We start from the raw sequence: 13,577 nt of genomic DNA, 5'->3' as shown, positions 1-13,577 counted from the left end.
CAGACTTGCTTTGGGAGTGGGCAGCGTCTGAGGAACCCCATCAGCCTTCTTCTCCAGCTTATGTTTGAGGGGGGGACGGGCTGGCGCCCCTCAGCCCGGGAGGGGGGCGGGGAGAGGAGGGCGTGGGCCTCGAAAACCGTCTCCTGACCCCAGCCCTGGAGGCCCCGAGGGCCGGAGGAGCTGGGAGCTCCGTCCCTGGAGCCCGCGCTCGCCGTGTGCGGGGCGCCGGGGCTGCGGGCAGAGGGCGCGGAGGCAGGCGTGGGCCGGGCCGGGCCGGGCGGTGGCGCGAAGGCAGCTATTGCAGTGCGGCGGGGCCCGGGGCCTGGGGCCCGGCCGGCGACTCGGGGCAGGCAGGCGGCAGGCAGCGGCGGCCAGGCCGTGGGCAGCAGGAAGACCCGGCCGAGGAGGGAAGCGCTCGTCCCCGCTCGTCGCTAGTCCCGACGCACTGGCTTCACCCGCGGGGTGCCCGAGAGGCTACTTCTTTTTGGGGAAGAAGCTGAATCTCTTCTCCTTGTCTTTCTTGCCGAGGCTGGCGTCGGGGCCGGTGATGGAGGCTAGGGGCAGGCTCTGTGCCTTGACACGGATGCTCTGGGACTCGTTGATGGCGGTGCTCACGCCCTGCAGCCAGGACAGCATCTCCTCCTACAGGGCAGGAGGGTCAGGGCCCCGCAAAGGACGGGGTGCCTCTAGGACAACCCCTCCTGAGTGAGCAGGTCAAGTGGCATGCGTCCCTTCCACCTGCCCCTTTGTTGATGGGGGTCTGGGCTAGGCAGCCCTGCACTTACCTCATCCTTGCCGTGGAAAAGCCACTCGCTGCCATTGCTCAGCCTAGGAGGACAGAGGGTTTCCTGCGTGGCCACCTCTGTATCTGATCCCCCAGCCCCCCTGAGCTTTCCCATGACCAGAACCCTGTCAGGCAGCACAGCACCTTCTGAGAGAGGCAAAAATCAGGACCACCAGCCTCTCTGATTTGAAAAATCCCTGAAGGGCAGCTCAGGTCTGAAGCTGGTCCCAAAGAGTGGACCCCTGTCCAGCCACTTATTGCCAAACCAGGGAAGGGGTAGTGGACAGGCGGGGCCTCACCTCAGCTTGAAGACGTGCTTCTTCTTCTTGTAGCTGGCAGCAATCTCACAGATGGCATGTCTCAGGGCCAGGGGCTCCTCCCCATGGTAGGGCACCCCCAGGGCCAGGTTCTTGGCATCCTTGTAGAAAGTCAGCTCGCTATTCCTGAGCACACAGTACAGGTTGTTCCAGGACCTGTGAGGGTACAGAGAGGCAGGTCACCTACGGTCCTGATACAGCATCTCTATAATCAGTTCCCATAGCTTTACCATTTTTCTGAATTATACCAATTTTACCCTGATCAATAGTAATACATTTTACTGTTTAAAAAATTGCAAATAAAAATCATCTGCACGTAATTCCCCTACCAAAAGTTAACTATTGTTAACATTTGATGTATTTCCTTCTAGTCTTTTTTCTGTTCACATATATAGCTAAAATTGGATTATACTGTATATTCAATTTTATGTCCTGCTTTTAAGTTTAACACTATCATGAGTATTTCCCCATCCTCAAATATTTGAATTCTCAAATATTTCTTGAAAATAATTTTGAATAGTTATATGGTATCCTATCACATATATAAATAATCCCTTTATTGATGGACCTTTTAATACTGGAAATTTTATCCACGATTTAAATAGCAGTATGATAAACATCCTTGCCTGTAACTCTGATCTTACCTTGAGATATATTTCTAGAAGTAGAATTATTGAGTCTAAGACCAATAGTATAAACAACTTTTCAAAGCATTTCCATAGCCACCAGCATATTTGAGTCTCACTACAGAACTGTAACGTGAACAGAGCAGGGTTTTGTTTTGCTGGTAGTGATATTTTTGTTTTGTTGATGATATATGCCTGGTATACTGTACTAGCACTTTTTAAAGAAATGTATTGGTGTAAATCAAGGCTCATCTCAGCTGAAATGTTTGGTGAGAACAGCAGGCTCATGGGCTCATGTGTGGGCTCACCTGAGCTCCTTCCCTGACAAATGGGGAACATGTTGCCCTTTCACAGTAATGAGTACTGAGAAACATTAAGCTTTTCTTCCTCCTCTTCCTCCTTTCCTCCTCCCTCCCTTTTGAGGGCAGAAAAGTGGAGAACTAGCAGGGCACGTAGGGAGGAAGGACTGGAAGGTCAAAGAGAGAACCTGACCTGTACAAAGCTGGCTGCAGAGCCATTCCACAAAGCCCAGATTTCTGACACCAGCTCAGGGATCTTTCCTCTGGCCCTCACCACCTTCTCTGAGCTTGTAGCCCAAGTAAGGCAGTTGCAAAGGAGGAGCTGGTCTTGGAGTAAATGGACAAATGATTTAACCTCTCTGAGACTGTTTCTCCATCTGGAGAATGGAAACCACAATATCATAGGAGGTTTGAGAAGCTATTATCAGTCCTAACATAATGCCTGGCACACAGTAGGTACTTTATAAATGCTAGTTTCCCTTTCCCTGCAGGCTTTGCATATAAGCAATATACCTCTTCAGGTTGGCTGGGCCCCCCAGTTGATTTTTGGAATTTGAATTAACTTTGGCATGTCCCCCAGGCTAGGCTCTCTCTGTATGCTGCCAGTGGGCCCTGGGAATGTGGCTGGCTTCAACCTCTTGATGCTGCCTTGTTTCTCTGGGACCCTGGACTGCTACCTGAAGGCAGGAGCCTCCAGAGACTTTGGGTCTAGGCATCCCTGGGTAGACCACACCCAAGGACATGACTGCCTCAGGGTCAGGAACCGACACAGCCTCTGAATGAATTCCTCAGAGTCATATGGTTGCTAGGAGGGACCATAGCAACTCTTTCTCCTCTCCTATTTTATAGCTGGGGAAACTGGGGCCCAGATTGGGTAAAAAGTGGGACTTGGTCAAGGATGTGTTGTTAGTGCTAAGGCCTACCTGTTACCCCGCCCTGGGATAATAACAGCTAGCGTTCACCGAGTTCCTGCTCTGCGCCAGGCATGGCATCTGCACTGAAGAGGCAGGCTGCCCCCGTCATCCCCATTTTACAAGTGAGAGGCTGAGCAACTAGTACCAGGTCATAGGATTTGAACTCAGGACCACAACGGAAGACAGGCTTTTCCCATCATGCCAAGCAGCCCCCAGGCTGTCCCAGAGAATGCCCAGGAGCTCTCAGACTAGAGGCAGAGGGTACCCTCGCCCACAAGCATAGCCATGTTGCTCTCAGAGTCCCTGGGAGCTGCCCACCCCTCCTACCCCACGGCCCTCCCCCACACACCTGTTGGACGCCTTCTTGTTGGGCCCCTCCAGGTCGTGCTTGCGGCCCAGGTAGCCCTCCATCTGCACGCTGTGCCCGTGGTCCACCTGGGCCGGCAGCGTTGTAGGCTCTTCACCCTCGCTCAGAGGCGTGTCCAGGACCTTAAAGAGGGGCTCTGTGGTGGGCCTCTCATCCGTGCTGGATTTCTCCTCCTGCCCTTCCTTGTGCGGCCCTGGCGGCAGTGGCGGCTGCAGGTCCTGGGGCCACTGCCTCTCTTCTTCCCCCTGCTCAGGGGCATATGGGAGGAGCACACCTTGCTGGGGGTTCAGAGCCAGGGGTGGCTACTCTCGGCAGAACTGGGAGGTCAGCAGGCCCCACCTGAGTCTGGTTCCTCTCTCCTGTGCCCTTCCTGGCCCTCCCTCAACCTGCTGTGGGTTTCCACCTGGCCTGCTTCCCTAGCCTGTGCCCATGTCTCTGGCTCCATTCTCACTCTCCCCCTCTCCAATCTAACATAGGAACAGAAGGTTCTTAGAGTGAGCTGAAGGGGCTCATCCGGGGGTTTCCGATGCTGCCCGCCTCCAGGGCCCACCCCTGCTTCAGACAGATACTCCAGCTCCTACTGAATCATCCGTGGGGCTCTGGCAAGACTTCAAATGAAGAAAGGGTTCTGCTGCTAAGACAGGACAGAAGAACATTTGTGGTAGGATGTTGTATGGGAACCCTTCTGTTACTTTCCACTTGGGTCTAAAACCCCAAAGCTAAGGGCACCAGGCCCTAAGCCTCCGCCACCACCTTCTAAAGGGAGACCCAGACCTTCCCGGGTCATGGTGCAGGGCCGTGACCTGCTCCCCAGGTCCTGCCTCCGTCATTTGGTGGGGATTTGTTGGAGTAGGGCAGTGGCTCCTAACCCTGGCTGCCTTTTACAATCACCTCGGGAGCGTTAACAAAGGATGCCGGGACCCATCCTCAGGATGCTGAGTTAACTAGCCTGGAGTGGGGTCAGCACACTGGAATTTCTTAATCAGCTTTTCATGCACTCGAATGTGCTGCAGGGGTAGAGAATCACCACCTAAGGAGTCACTGCTCCAGGGAAAGTCCGCGGCTTTTACCTCCCTGCTCCTCCCCGTAGAGGACAGGATCCTCCCAGCCCCTGCCCAAGCCAAGTGAGGGGCCTCCAGTGGAGCCACGTGCTGGTATGTCAGGTGCGCATAAGAAGGGGAAGCAGACCTCTTATTCCCCAGCTGGGTACACCCTTATGCAGAGGCCTTTGTGCCACTGCATCAGGAGAGAGGGCAGGACAGATTGCGGCAGCAAGGGGCAGCCAGCCTCCCAGTGCAGCACAAGAATGCCGGCTGGGGCAAGAATGGGCGGGTCTCCTATGAGCCCAGCACCAAGGAAGGCCACCCTAGCTTGAGACATCTGGCCAGAACCCTGTCTCAAAGGCCTGACTGCTAGAGACCTTACAGCACCAGGTGGGAAGGGTCTTGTAGGCCCCAAGCAGGTGGTATCTGGACACCTGAAGGACCAAGGGCACTGACAGCCCAAGAGGACCAGAGCCAACCCAGGCAGTAAAGAGACACTGCCCCCTTTTCTACTCCCTGTCCCAACTGAAGATGGAGACCCAGGGGAGTGTTGGGGAGGAGCCAGGAAACAGCAGACCTTGTGCTCCCCATCGTGGATCCTTCAGACCTTGGGTTGAAGCCAAAATAGAGAAATGGAGAATGAGAGATATGGGCACCATACGGGACATCAGATTGAAGCTTCAAACTGAAACAGACTGGTTAGACTTTTTAACAGCTAAAAGTGACCAGGGTCTGCCTGAGCTGGCACTAAGGAATGGGAAGCGGAGGCTCAACGGAGATGTCTGAAGGCAGTGGTTGGAAGAAAGGTAAAGCTGGTCATGGCTGTATCCCATCAAATTAGGGCTGTTCAATAAACAGGTTGGGGTTCCCTAAGAACCCCCAAAGAAAGGATAATATGGCTGGAAAAGTTGGAAAACACTACCCTAGTCTAACACCTTCAATCTATGAGAAAACCTGTACTCAGAGAGGTTAAGTGACTTCCCCAAGGTCACACAGCTAATAGATACCAGAGGCAATTAAGAGCATGCACTCCAGAATCGGACAGGCCTGAGTTTTTACCACATCTGTAGGGCTCTCATCTTTTCCTGTCTTAGAATCCCTTGAGAGTTGTGGCTGGGCCATGCCCATCTTTATGCATCTGGCAGTATTTATATCTTTGAGTGTCAGCAAAGAGCCAGAATTGACCACAAGGATCTGAAGGCTCTAAAGCCCTGCCTGGATCCTCCTCCAGCAGGGAGGAAGGGCAGGAGTGGCAGGGTTGGATTTGGGAGCCTGCGTTTGGGGTCCTTCTATGGACCCAGTCAGGCCAACCCTCTGACTTGGGCATAACTGTTGGGGAGGTAGTGAAGCCTTTCATCCTCTCTCTCTCCAGCTGGCTGTGCTGTTCCTCCTGGTGATGGGCCAGGCCCTCCCCACACCTGCTCTGGGGGCCTCAGGGAAGATGTGTGGCAGATGCTGGGAGGAAAACCCAGCAGACCCTCACAACCATGTTCACCCCTCTCACCCAGCCTCTTCCCTCCTGGGACTGGTTTTACTAGAGCCCTGTGTGTCCGTATTTTCTTCCTATACTTTTCATTTCCATGCTCCTTCCTTTCGGGAACTCTCCTCTGAAAATAGAGATGATTTTTCCAGGACTGCCTCCCAATTTAATCTCACCTTTCTTCTGTTTCTTCCTAATGGATGCCTGACTTATGTTCCCTGGCAGGGCCAGTCAGAGGCCACGGCCAGTGTGACCAAAAGTTAAATGGCCAGGTCATGGTGGGCTTTGGGAAATGGGGGTTTTCCAATGTATGCAAAGATTTCTTCTGTTCTCTTGACTGTTCATGTGGAGAAAATTTAAAACACACCCTCTCCCCTCTCCCCTCTCCCCTGAAGGCCAAGGCCTGAGGAGAAGGAGTCGAGAATGAGGGTGGGAGGTGGAGGGGTCTGGTGGCAGCTGCTCCTCCCAGGCCCAGGGCTGGCAGGGCTTCTCTCTCTCCTGGGTTAGGGGAAGGGACACACAGGAGAAAGATGGGGGCGTGGTTTGGGCCCTCCTTTTATAGGCCCCAGGGGTGAATATGCTTTGCACCATCTTCTAAGAGAGCTGGGGGTTGAGGGGCAGTTCTGCTGCCCCTGGAACCATACCATGCTCTGATAGAGATTGTGCCTTGCCCGACAGGCAGAGAGATCTGTGGACAGCAGAGCACCAGAAGGGGATGCTGGCTACTCGTTGGCTGTAGGGACAGGTAGGTTCTGCCAAAAGGCCCTGGATAGCTAAGATGATCCTCCGTGATATAAGGCAGAAGGCCAGCTGCTTTAGCCCTTGGGTCATCAGGAAGATGCAGAGATTACACCTACTCTGCTGAGAGGTAACCCAGCCTAGAGCAATCACTCAGAGGAGCTGGCGGACACTGAAAAAAAGAGGATCCAGCTACTTGGAAGAAACTCTGGGCGTCAGGTTGGGGCTGCTGGAGAGTTTAGACCATAAGTGGGTGTAACAGAAGGAGGGAGAATGGCCCAGGGATGGGGCCTGGAATAAGCATGGAGCTTCTGTTCTCTGATTTGAAGGTCTGGGTGACAGATGGGTGGGTGCGCTGGCTGCTGGGATCACGATGTCAGAGGAGGGTAGGGGACAGGCAGCACTGGATGCTGGTGGGAACATCAGGGGAGGAAAGGGCACAGATAGGAGAGCCTTTTAGGATCCCACAGGATTGTAGTCAAACAGGGAGAGAGGCCTGATCCCCTGATGGGCTGGGGATGGCCACATCAGAGTATTTGCAGAGTCTTGTAAGCTTGACATTTTAGGGTCCTGCCTTGTTAGGAAACTGACTTGGGTGGGGGGAAGCAGGCAGATGTCTCTTCCCCAGAGGAGGTTCAAGAAGATGAAGGGAAGAGGGGCAGCATGGGTACATTTCTTACCTGGACTAAAGGTGTTGAAGGTGTACTTCCAGGCCAAGCCAGCAGGTGGCGCAGGGGGACAGCACACAGACAACTAACTCCAGCTCCAGGGAGAAAAATAACCAGGGGTGCGACCACAGGGTCTTTGGGAGATTCTAGAAGATGCTCAGTGAACCCAGACACATCAACAAACAAGGAGACACAAGCGAGCTTCTCTCTAAAGGAAATGCTGGTAAGTGAGAACGAGGGCAAGAGGATGCAGCCCAGAGATTTTGACTTTAGCCGTGCAATGGTCTTACCTGCCTACCTCACAGTAAGGACTGAGCCTAGAGTGTGTATGTAGGGTGCTTCCAGGGAAGGGCACTCCAGGAAGATTGGTTTGGGAGGGTGTTGGCAATGGATGTTAGAATTCATATGGAGAATGTTTCTCTTAAGAGATGAAGGACTGCAGTGAGAAAAAAATGAAGGGAAAAATGAACACAATCACCTACTAGGTGTTCTACCCATATTCTCTTTTTCTATCCTCACACCCTTTCTGCGAGGCCAGTATCACTGCCCCTATTTTACAGATGAGGGAAACTGAGAGTCAGGGAAAATGAGTAACTAGCCCACCGTCACACAGCTAGTGAGTGGAAGTCTGAGGATGCGAATCTCTCTGGTCCCAAACCCTGTGCTCTTCCTACTAAATCCTGCTGCAAGAGAAGACGGTGGGACTATTGCTCCAGAGAAAAGAGCCTATCCGATGGGGCTCATGGTCTAAAGGGGAATGCGTCTGGCTTATGTAAGACACGTGGCTGATAGGTTGAGGCAGTGTGGTCGTGTCATGGTCACCTTGGAAAGGGCCAGAAGAGGGGCTTGAGGCCAGACAAGATCTATTGTTGAATACCTTAGGCAACCAAATAGCCCTGTGAGACGGTGGGGTGGGGGAAGCTGGCCACTTCTGCAGCCGAGAACTTTTTCCCTCCCCCAGTGTCTGAGGTCTGGGCTCTCATCCTCTGGGTGAGAAGGCTGTCAGCAGACAGGTTGGGAAGGTTGCTCAGAAGACAGTTGTTTGCAAGAGGAGAAAAAGAGATGGTTGGTTGAGTTGAGAGCAGCCAAAGAGATGAAGAGATGGGAACTTAGGGTGAACAGAGACAGATGCCTAAAGGGAGAACAGAGACGTTGTTGCTGAACAGAGGAAAGAGCATGGGAGGAGCTGAGGCTGAAGCAGCGAGGGGTCCACCGGGTTGGTGGCAGGGATGGTGAGGGGCTCTCGTGAGGAGTGGGATGGGCAGCGGAGGGGCTCAGCACTGTGTCCCAGGGGCCAGCTATCTGTCTGAGATGACCACTGGGAACCAGGGAAGACAACAGGAGGGGACACAGCAGAAGGCCACCACATAAAGTGACGGGGAAAGGAGAGGGGAGTGTGCAGGGTCCCCTTGGACAGGGAGGGGAGACCTGGTCCACGGCCATCCCGGGGGAGAGAACGACTCTTCCTCAGGAGCTGTCTTTGCCATTCCCACCACCAGTGTGGGCTCCCTGCCCTGGAGGCGCTGGCGGCTGCTTGATGCCTTGGTGACTCTGAGCCAGCCACTCAGAAAGTCTCAAAAGAGAAGACACTGACTCGCCCATCCAGATCTGACACCCAGCAGTCGGCAGCTTCACGCCTCATTTCTGAGATGCCTGCAATGTTAACTGAGTCCCATCCTGGGTTCATCAGTATCGGGGATGCTCTAAAACACAGATTGGAGGATGAACTTAGGAGTTGCCTTTGAGCAGTGGGACCAGGAAGATCACGTCCGACCCTAGTACAGCGAGCTGGGCGCACCGAGCGGCGGACAGATGTCCACAAAGAGCCTAGAGCCAGCTTCTCCACGGAGCCTGGGGTGCCAGGGCGCGGTGCCAGACTGTAGGCAGACACAGCCCTGCCACGCTGATTCAGGCATCCTGGGGAGACAGACACGCCCAGGTTCACGGGAAAACTGACGTTCTTTCCAGGCTGGGTCTGCTCATTATGGGCAAACACACCATTTGCCTTCACTGTAAAACGCCTGAATCAGCAGCTCAGTTCAGCCTCACAGGGGGAGTGGAGGGAGGATGGGGAAAGCTCGCTCAGGCAAGAAGAAACACAGCTGCTGCCTCCACACCCACATCCCTTCCCTCCAAGAACGTCAGAGCCAGGCCTCTGGCCGCTGATTAGAGCCCTAGGCTGCCTGCTGCTGTGGGGAGTTGCCAAGGGAGTGACAGCAGCTGGAGCCAGCCAGCCACTGGCTAAAAGGTGACCTGCTGCAACCCAGGGCCTGCTCAGCCCCGGGGCACCATCCCTCAGGTTCTCAAGTGCCGGTTATTTCCCTGAAGCCACGTCAACCTCTAAGATGCTGGAAGGAGATGCCCAGTCCTCTCGGGGAAGCCAGCTGCAGGCGGTCTTGGAAGGTCATGGGAAGAGTGACGTCTGTGAGCTGCACTTGGGTAAGAGTTTTCCCTGACAACCTGATGAAGGCCTGATAATGACAGGCACCCAGGCAGCTGCTCTCCGGAGCGGCCTCACCCCAGAATCCCTGCACCACAGAGGAATGTAGCCTTGAGGCTTGGAGGCAGACGGGGCACGACTGCCCCAAACAGGGAACCCCGAAGGCAGACTCTTTCTTGTCACAGCCCCTCGCAGCACCAATCCCTCTCAGGGGTATCCCTCGCGTCGTCACAGCAGCCCCATTGGGAGAGTTCCTAGAGCAGGGCCTCCTTCCCACCCGTGGCCGGGAAACAGGCACAGTGCACAGAAGAGGTTCCGCAGCCGTTGGCTGGGGGCCCCTAAGCCTGGGTTGACTCGGATCCTCTGCAATACCACTGCTTCTCCAGGAAATCAACCTCAGCATCTTAGCAATCAGCATCTCATCGCAAATGGTACACTGAGGATTCTGGGGCACTCAGAGCCTAGAAGATGAGGACCCTTAGCAGGCCCCTCAAGCCCTCCCCAGAGCCGCACCCAGGATGGAGGGGGGACACATAAGGTGGAGGGTGGGGTGTGAGAGGAAGGGGGACGGCTCAGCCTGCTGCCCGGGGACCACCTTCAGGGCACTGGCCTTGGCAGGAGCAGAGGTCCAACCCTGGCTTCCTCTCTTCCCCAAACAGGAAACACCCTGGCCCCTTGCCATCTCTTTCTCATCTCCAGCCTCACACCAGCTGGCACCTGACCACAGAACCAGGTTCCTCAGAGTTGAGAACGAGACAAAAGTGGGGAAACCCGTCTCTCCCAACTCTCCCTTTATCTAGGTGCATTGTTCACATACAGGAATGTTCTGGACTTTCTGTAATCCCACAGACAGAGCTTTATGAGGGCAGGGGGACCCAGGAGGATTAGGGGGTTTGCCTAAAATCATGCACGAAGTCTCTACAATTAAGGACTAGAACCCAATGTCCTGACTTCCACTCCAGGAATTTTGCCATTTGTGAAACCTTGTTTCTTCTGCTTGGCCTCATGCACTCTTTCTTACACACTTACCGTATAATGGGTTTTTTTTTCTTTCTTTTTGTTTTTATTAGAACATGCTCTAATGTGGAAAGGTAAGAGGTGATAGAGGCAATGGATGTGCCTGAAGAAACGCTGAATGCGTGGAATGGTACTCCAGTCCCTGCGTGTGCGTACATGTGTGCGTGCGCACACCCGGGAAGTGGAGGACCAGGCGGGGCTGGCAGGGTGGCCACCGTGTGCTGTGCAGCAGTCTACTCAGGGATTCAGGTGCCTGGTCCACTCCCATGCAGGAAGCCGGCATGCACTAGTGATGGGTTTCACGTGAAGCCACAGCGTACGGATCTATCCCATAGGGCACCGACACCAGACCACACACAGCACGGATCTATCCTATAGAGCACCGACACCAGACCACACATGGGACAGCAGGAGAGCCACTGGACCCAGGCCTACCCCAGAGAGAAGGCTCAGCGGACAGCCGCCTTCCTGGGAGAGGCCTGAGGTTTCTGGAAAGGTTTTGAACCCTGCATGTGACCCATTCTCCTCTCTTCTCATATCAAGGACCAATGGGGTATCCCACTCTCCCTCGGAGTCCCATGGAGCCTCGTGAAAACTCAACAAAGGGCTCGGAAAGGAGAAGCAGCAAGAACTCTGTTTCCATGAGGCCTCAGGCCTGGTGTTCATTTGATTCGCCATCCAGTTTCTTCCTGGTACCGGGCACAGGCCAGTTTCCCCATCTGGCGGGGTGGCTGGCTCTCTGGGAAGGGTCTCAAATGTGGGCTCACTCCCTCCTTCCAGAGACGCTCAGGTCCAAGCAGGTTATACTCCCCCCAAATCCAGCGACATTCAGGCGGTGGGTGGAGGCGGCTCTGATGCACATGTAATTACATTGCACAGACGTACACGACACAGACAATGGATGGATCGAGCAGGTGGTCACAGAGGAACCCGTAGACCCAGGCCACCACCGTGCAGACACACAGGGACGCACAGCTGAAGCGCAGGTGGCAGGAACAGTCCCAGCCCCCGTGTCCACAGTCCATGCCAGCCCCCAGAGTTCTCTCTCCTTCCAGTGGAGGCTGTTCCTGAGAAAAAGTCCACCAGAGACTCCCACATGCGCCGATGGGATCTTCAGAGGGAAGTCCTGGGAGAGACCCACCAGTGGGAGCCCAGGAGTGCCCTCTGCTGGACATGAAGGGCTGGTGCAGCTCAGGACACCTCTGGCCGACTGGAGGTGTCAGAGGGAGCTCAGAGTGTGAGTGTGAGAGTGAGTGTGTGTGTGTGTGTGTGTCTCAGAGGGTGGGAAGGGCTGAAATATAGACCTGACAGGGATTCTGCACAGGAAATGCTCAGTGTTGTGCATTTTTCTGGGGTGGCTGGTGTACCAGAAATTTCCACCAAGAACTCCTAAAGGTTCAGGCAAGCTCACCTGGGCACCTGGAGAGGTGGTGGACATGCAGTGGCAAAGCCATGCAAGGCACATGCTGGATTCTTGCTTTCTTCTCAGTCAGCTGCTCCCAGCACATTTCCCCAAAACCTGGATCACAGCCTCCCAGACTTCCTGCATAGACCTCCTGGTTCCTATTCCAGGCCAGGCCCTGAAGCCATCTGCCAGGCCTCTGGCAGTGGGAGTGTTTGCGTCCCTCCCTCTCCTCCCCCAGGTGTCCTCTTTTTCTACAAATTGGAGGCCTGTGACCCAGAAGCCCTGGGGCTCTCCCTCACTCCTGAAGGGCTCCATCCAGTCTGTTCTTGCCTCAGAGCTAGCTCTATCTCCAACTCCCTGACCCACGAGCCTCAGGCCAGGAAGGTGCAAAGGGGTGGGGGGCTCTGCTTAGGAGGAAGGAACCTGCTAGAGGGTGGGTATGCCCACTTCACTGCCCCAAATGCCCTGGCCAGGGCAGGAAGACCAAATGGTCCGTTTGTGAGTATATTTGTGTGTGTGTGTGTGGGCGTAGAGGGTAGAGTTAAGGATGGTGTTAGAGGGAAAATGGGTAAAAGGACAGCGTATACAAGGGAATCATTCCTGCCTGTATAAACTGTTCCCCCTGATGTAGATGGTAATGTATTTATATAATAAAATTTATTAGACCAGATAAAACCAAACTAAGAGAGTCATGTCAGTGGGCTGGCATGTCAGTCTTTCCTTGGTTGAAGGGAGAAGGGGAATTATTCTAGGAATTAAGAAAAGCTGAGTAAACAAGGAAGACTGACTGGAGGAGTCTGGGGGGCAGGGGCAGTGTGTGCCCATCCTGGCCTCCTGCCCCAGCTGGGCCTAGTCAGGATGAGGGGGCTCGGGCAGCAACGACTCCCAGGAACTAGACAGATGGGACAGGGAACTGACCGGGGACGTTCGCTCGGTGGCTGCGCGGTGGGGACCTCGGGGAGCCTCCCCTGCTGTCTCGCCTTCCTCTTCTTGAGGCCTATGGAAGACAGAGTCCCGCTTTAGAAACAAACGCCTCTCAGAGGCCAGAGACTACCTCCAAGGCCTGGCTTCCCACCCCGTCCCCAGAGAACACAAGCCAAGTCAGCAGCCTGGCAGACACTTAGCAAGGAGCTGCTCAACCTGCCTCCGCCTGAAAGGTTAGGCAGATGCTTCAGAAATGCCATGGCTCCGTGCAGCACGGCCTCTGGGACACATGTTCAGCCGGTTCCCAGAGCCGGGGGGCAAGGGTGCAGCAGCCACTGCTCTCCACCCATTTCCTTCCTGCACGAGGCCTTCAGGCCACCCAGGACTGGGGGAGAATGAAAGCTCTTCTCTGTCTTTAAGCTCCAGACACTCTATTTCCCTGACTAGTGGCCCAGGTGTGAGAGGTCACAGGTGGTTTGTCAAGGCATCAGGGGGCGGTTTCTGATTAGAAGGACCCTTCCCCTCTCCTCCTCCACCCCTCTCCGCAGAGGGCAC

At 54.7% G+C, this 13,577-nt stretch overlaps 1 protein-coding gene across 2 annotated transcripts in view; it reads right to left on the bottom strand.

Annotated features, from left to right (window-relative positions):
* Nucleotides 1–75: 75 nt before the first annotated feature.
* The window catches only part of SPTB (spectrin beta, erythrocytic), a 121,338-nt gene continuing 107,836 nt past the window's right edge, over nucleotides 76–13,577 (bottom strand). Inside the window, exons 31-35 of one of the 2 annotated variants that reach the window (XM_019922680.3) lie at nucleotides 13,017–13,095; nucleotides 3,290–3,552; nucleotides 1,084–1,257; nucleotides 786–828; nucleotides 76–642 (exon numbers count right to left, since the gene is read on the bottom strand). In XM_019922680.3, coding sequence (XP_019778239.1) covers nucleotides 475–642; nucleotides 786–828; nucleotides 1,084–1,257; nucleotides 3,290–3,552; nucleotides 13,017–13,095 — 727 coding nt within the window. In that variant the 3' untranslated portion in view covers nucleotides 76–474. Of the gene's footprint in view, nucleotides 643–785; nucleotides 829–1,083; nucleotides 1,258–3,289; nucleotides 3,553–10,716; nucleotides 13,096–13,577 lie in introns of those variants that run through there. The other variant, XM_019922674.3, reaches the window with a different exon arrangement.

This window comes from Tursiops truncatus, chromosome 2 (assembly GCF_011762595.2).
Source record: "Tursiops truncatus isolate mTurTru1 chromosome 2, mTurTru1.mat.Y, whole genome shotgun sequence".
NCBI classification, from domain to species: Eukaryota; Metazoa; Chordata; class Mammalia; order Artiodactyla; family Delphinidae; genus Tursiops; species Tursiops truncatus.
The sequence above is the reverse complement of the archived record's forward strand: the minus strand, read 5'-3'. Positions and strand labels throughout refer to the sequence as shown.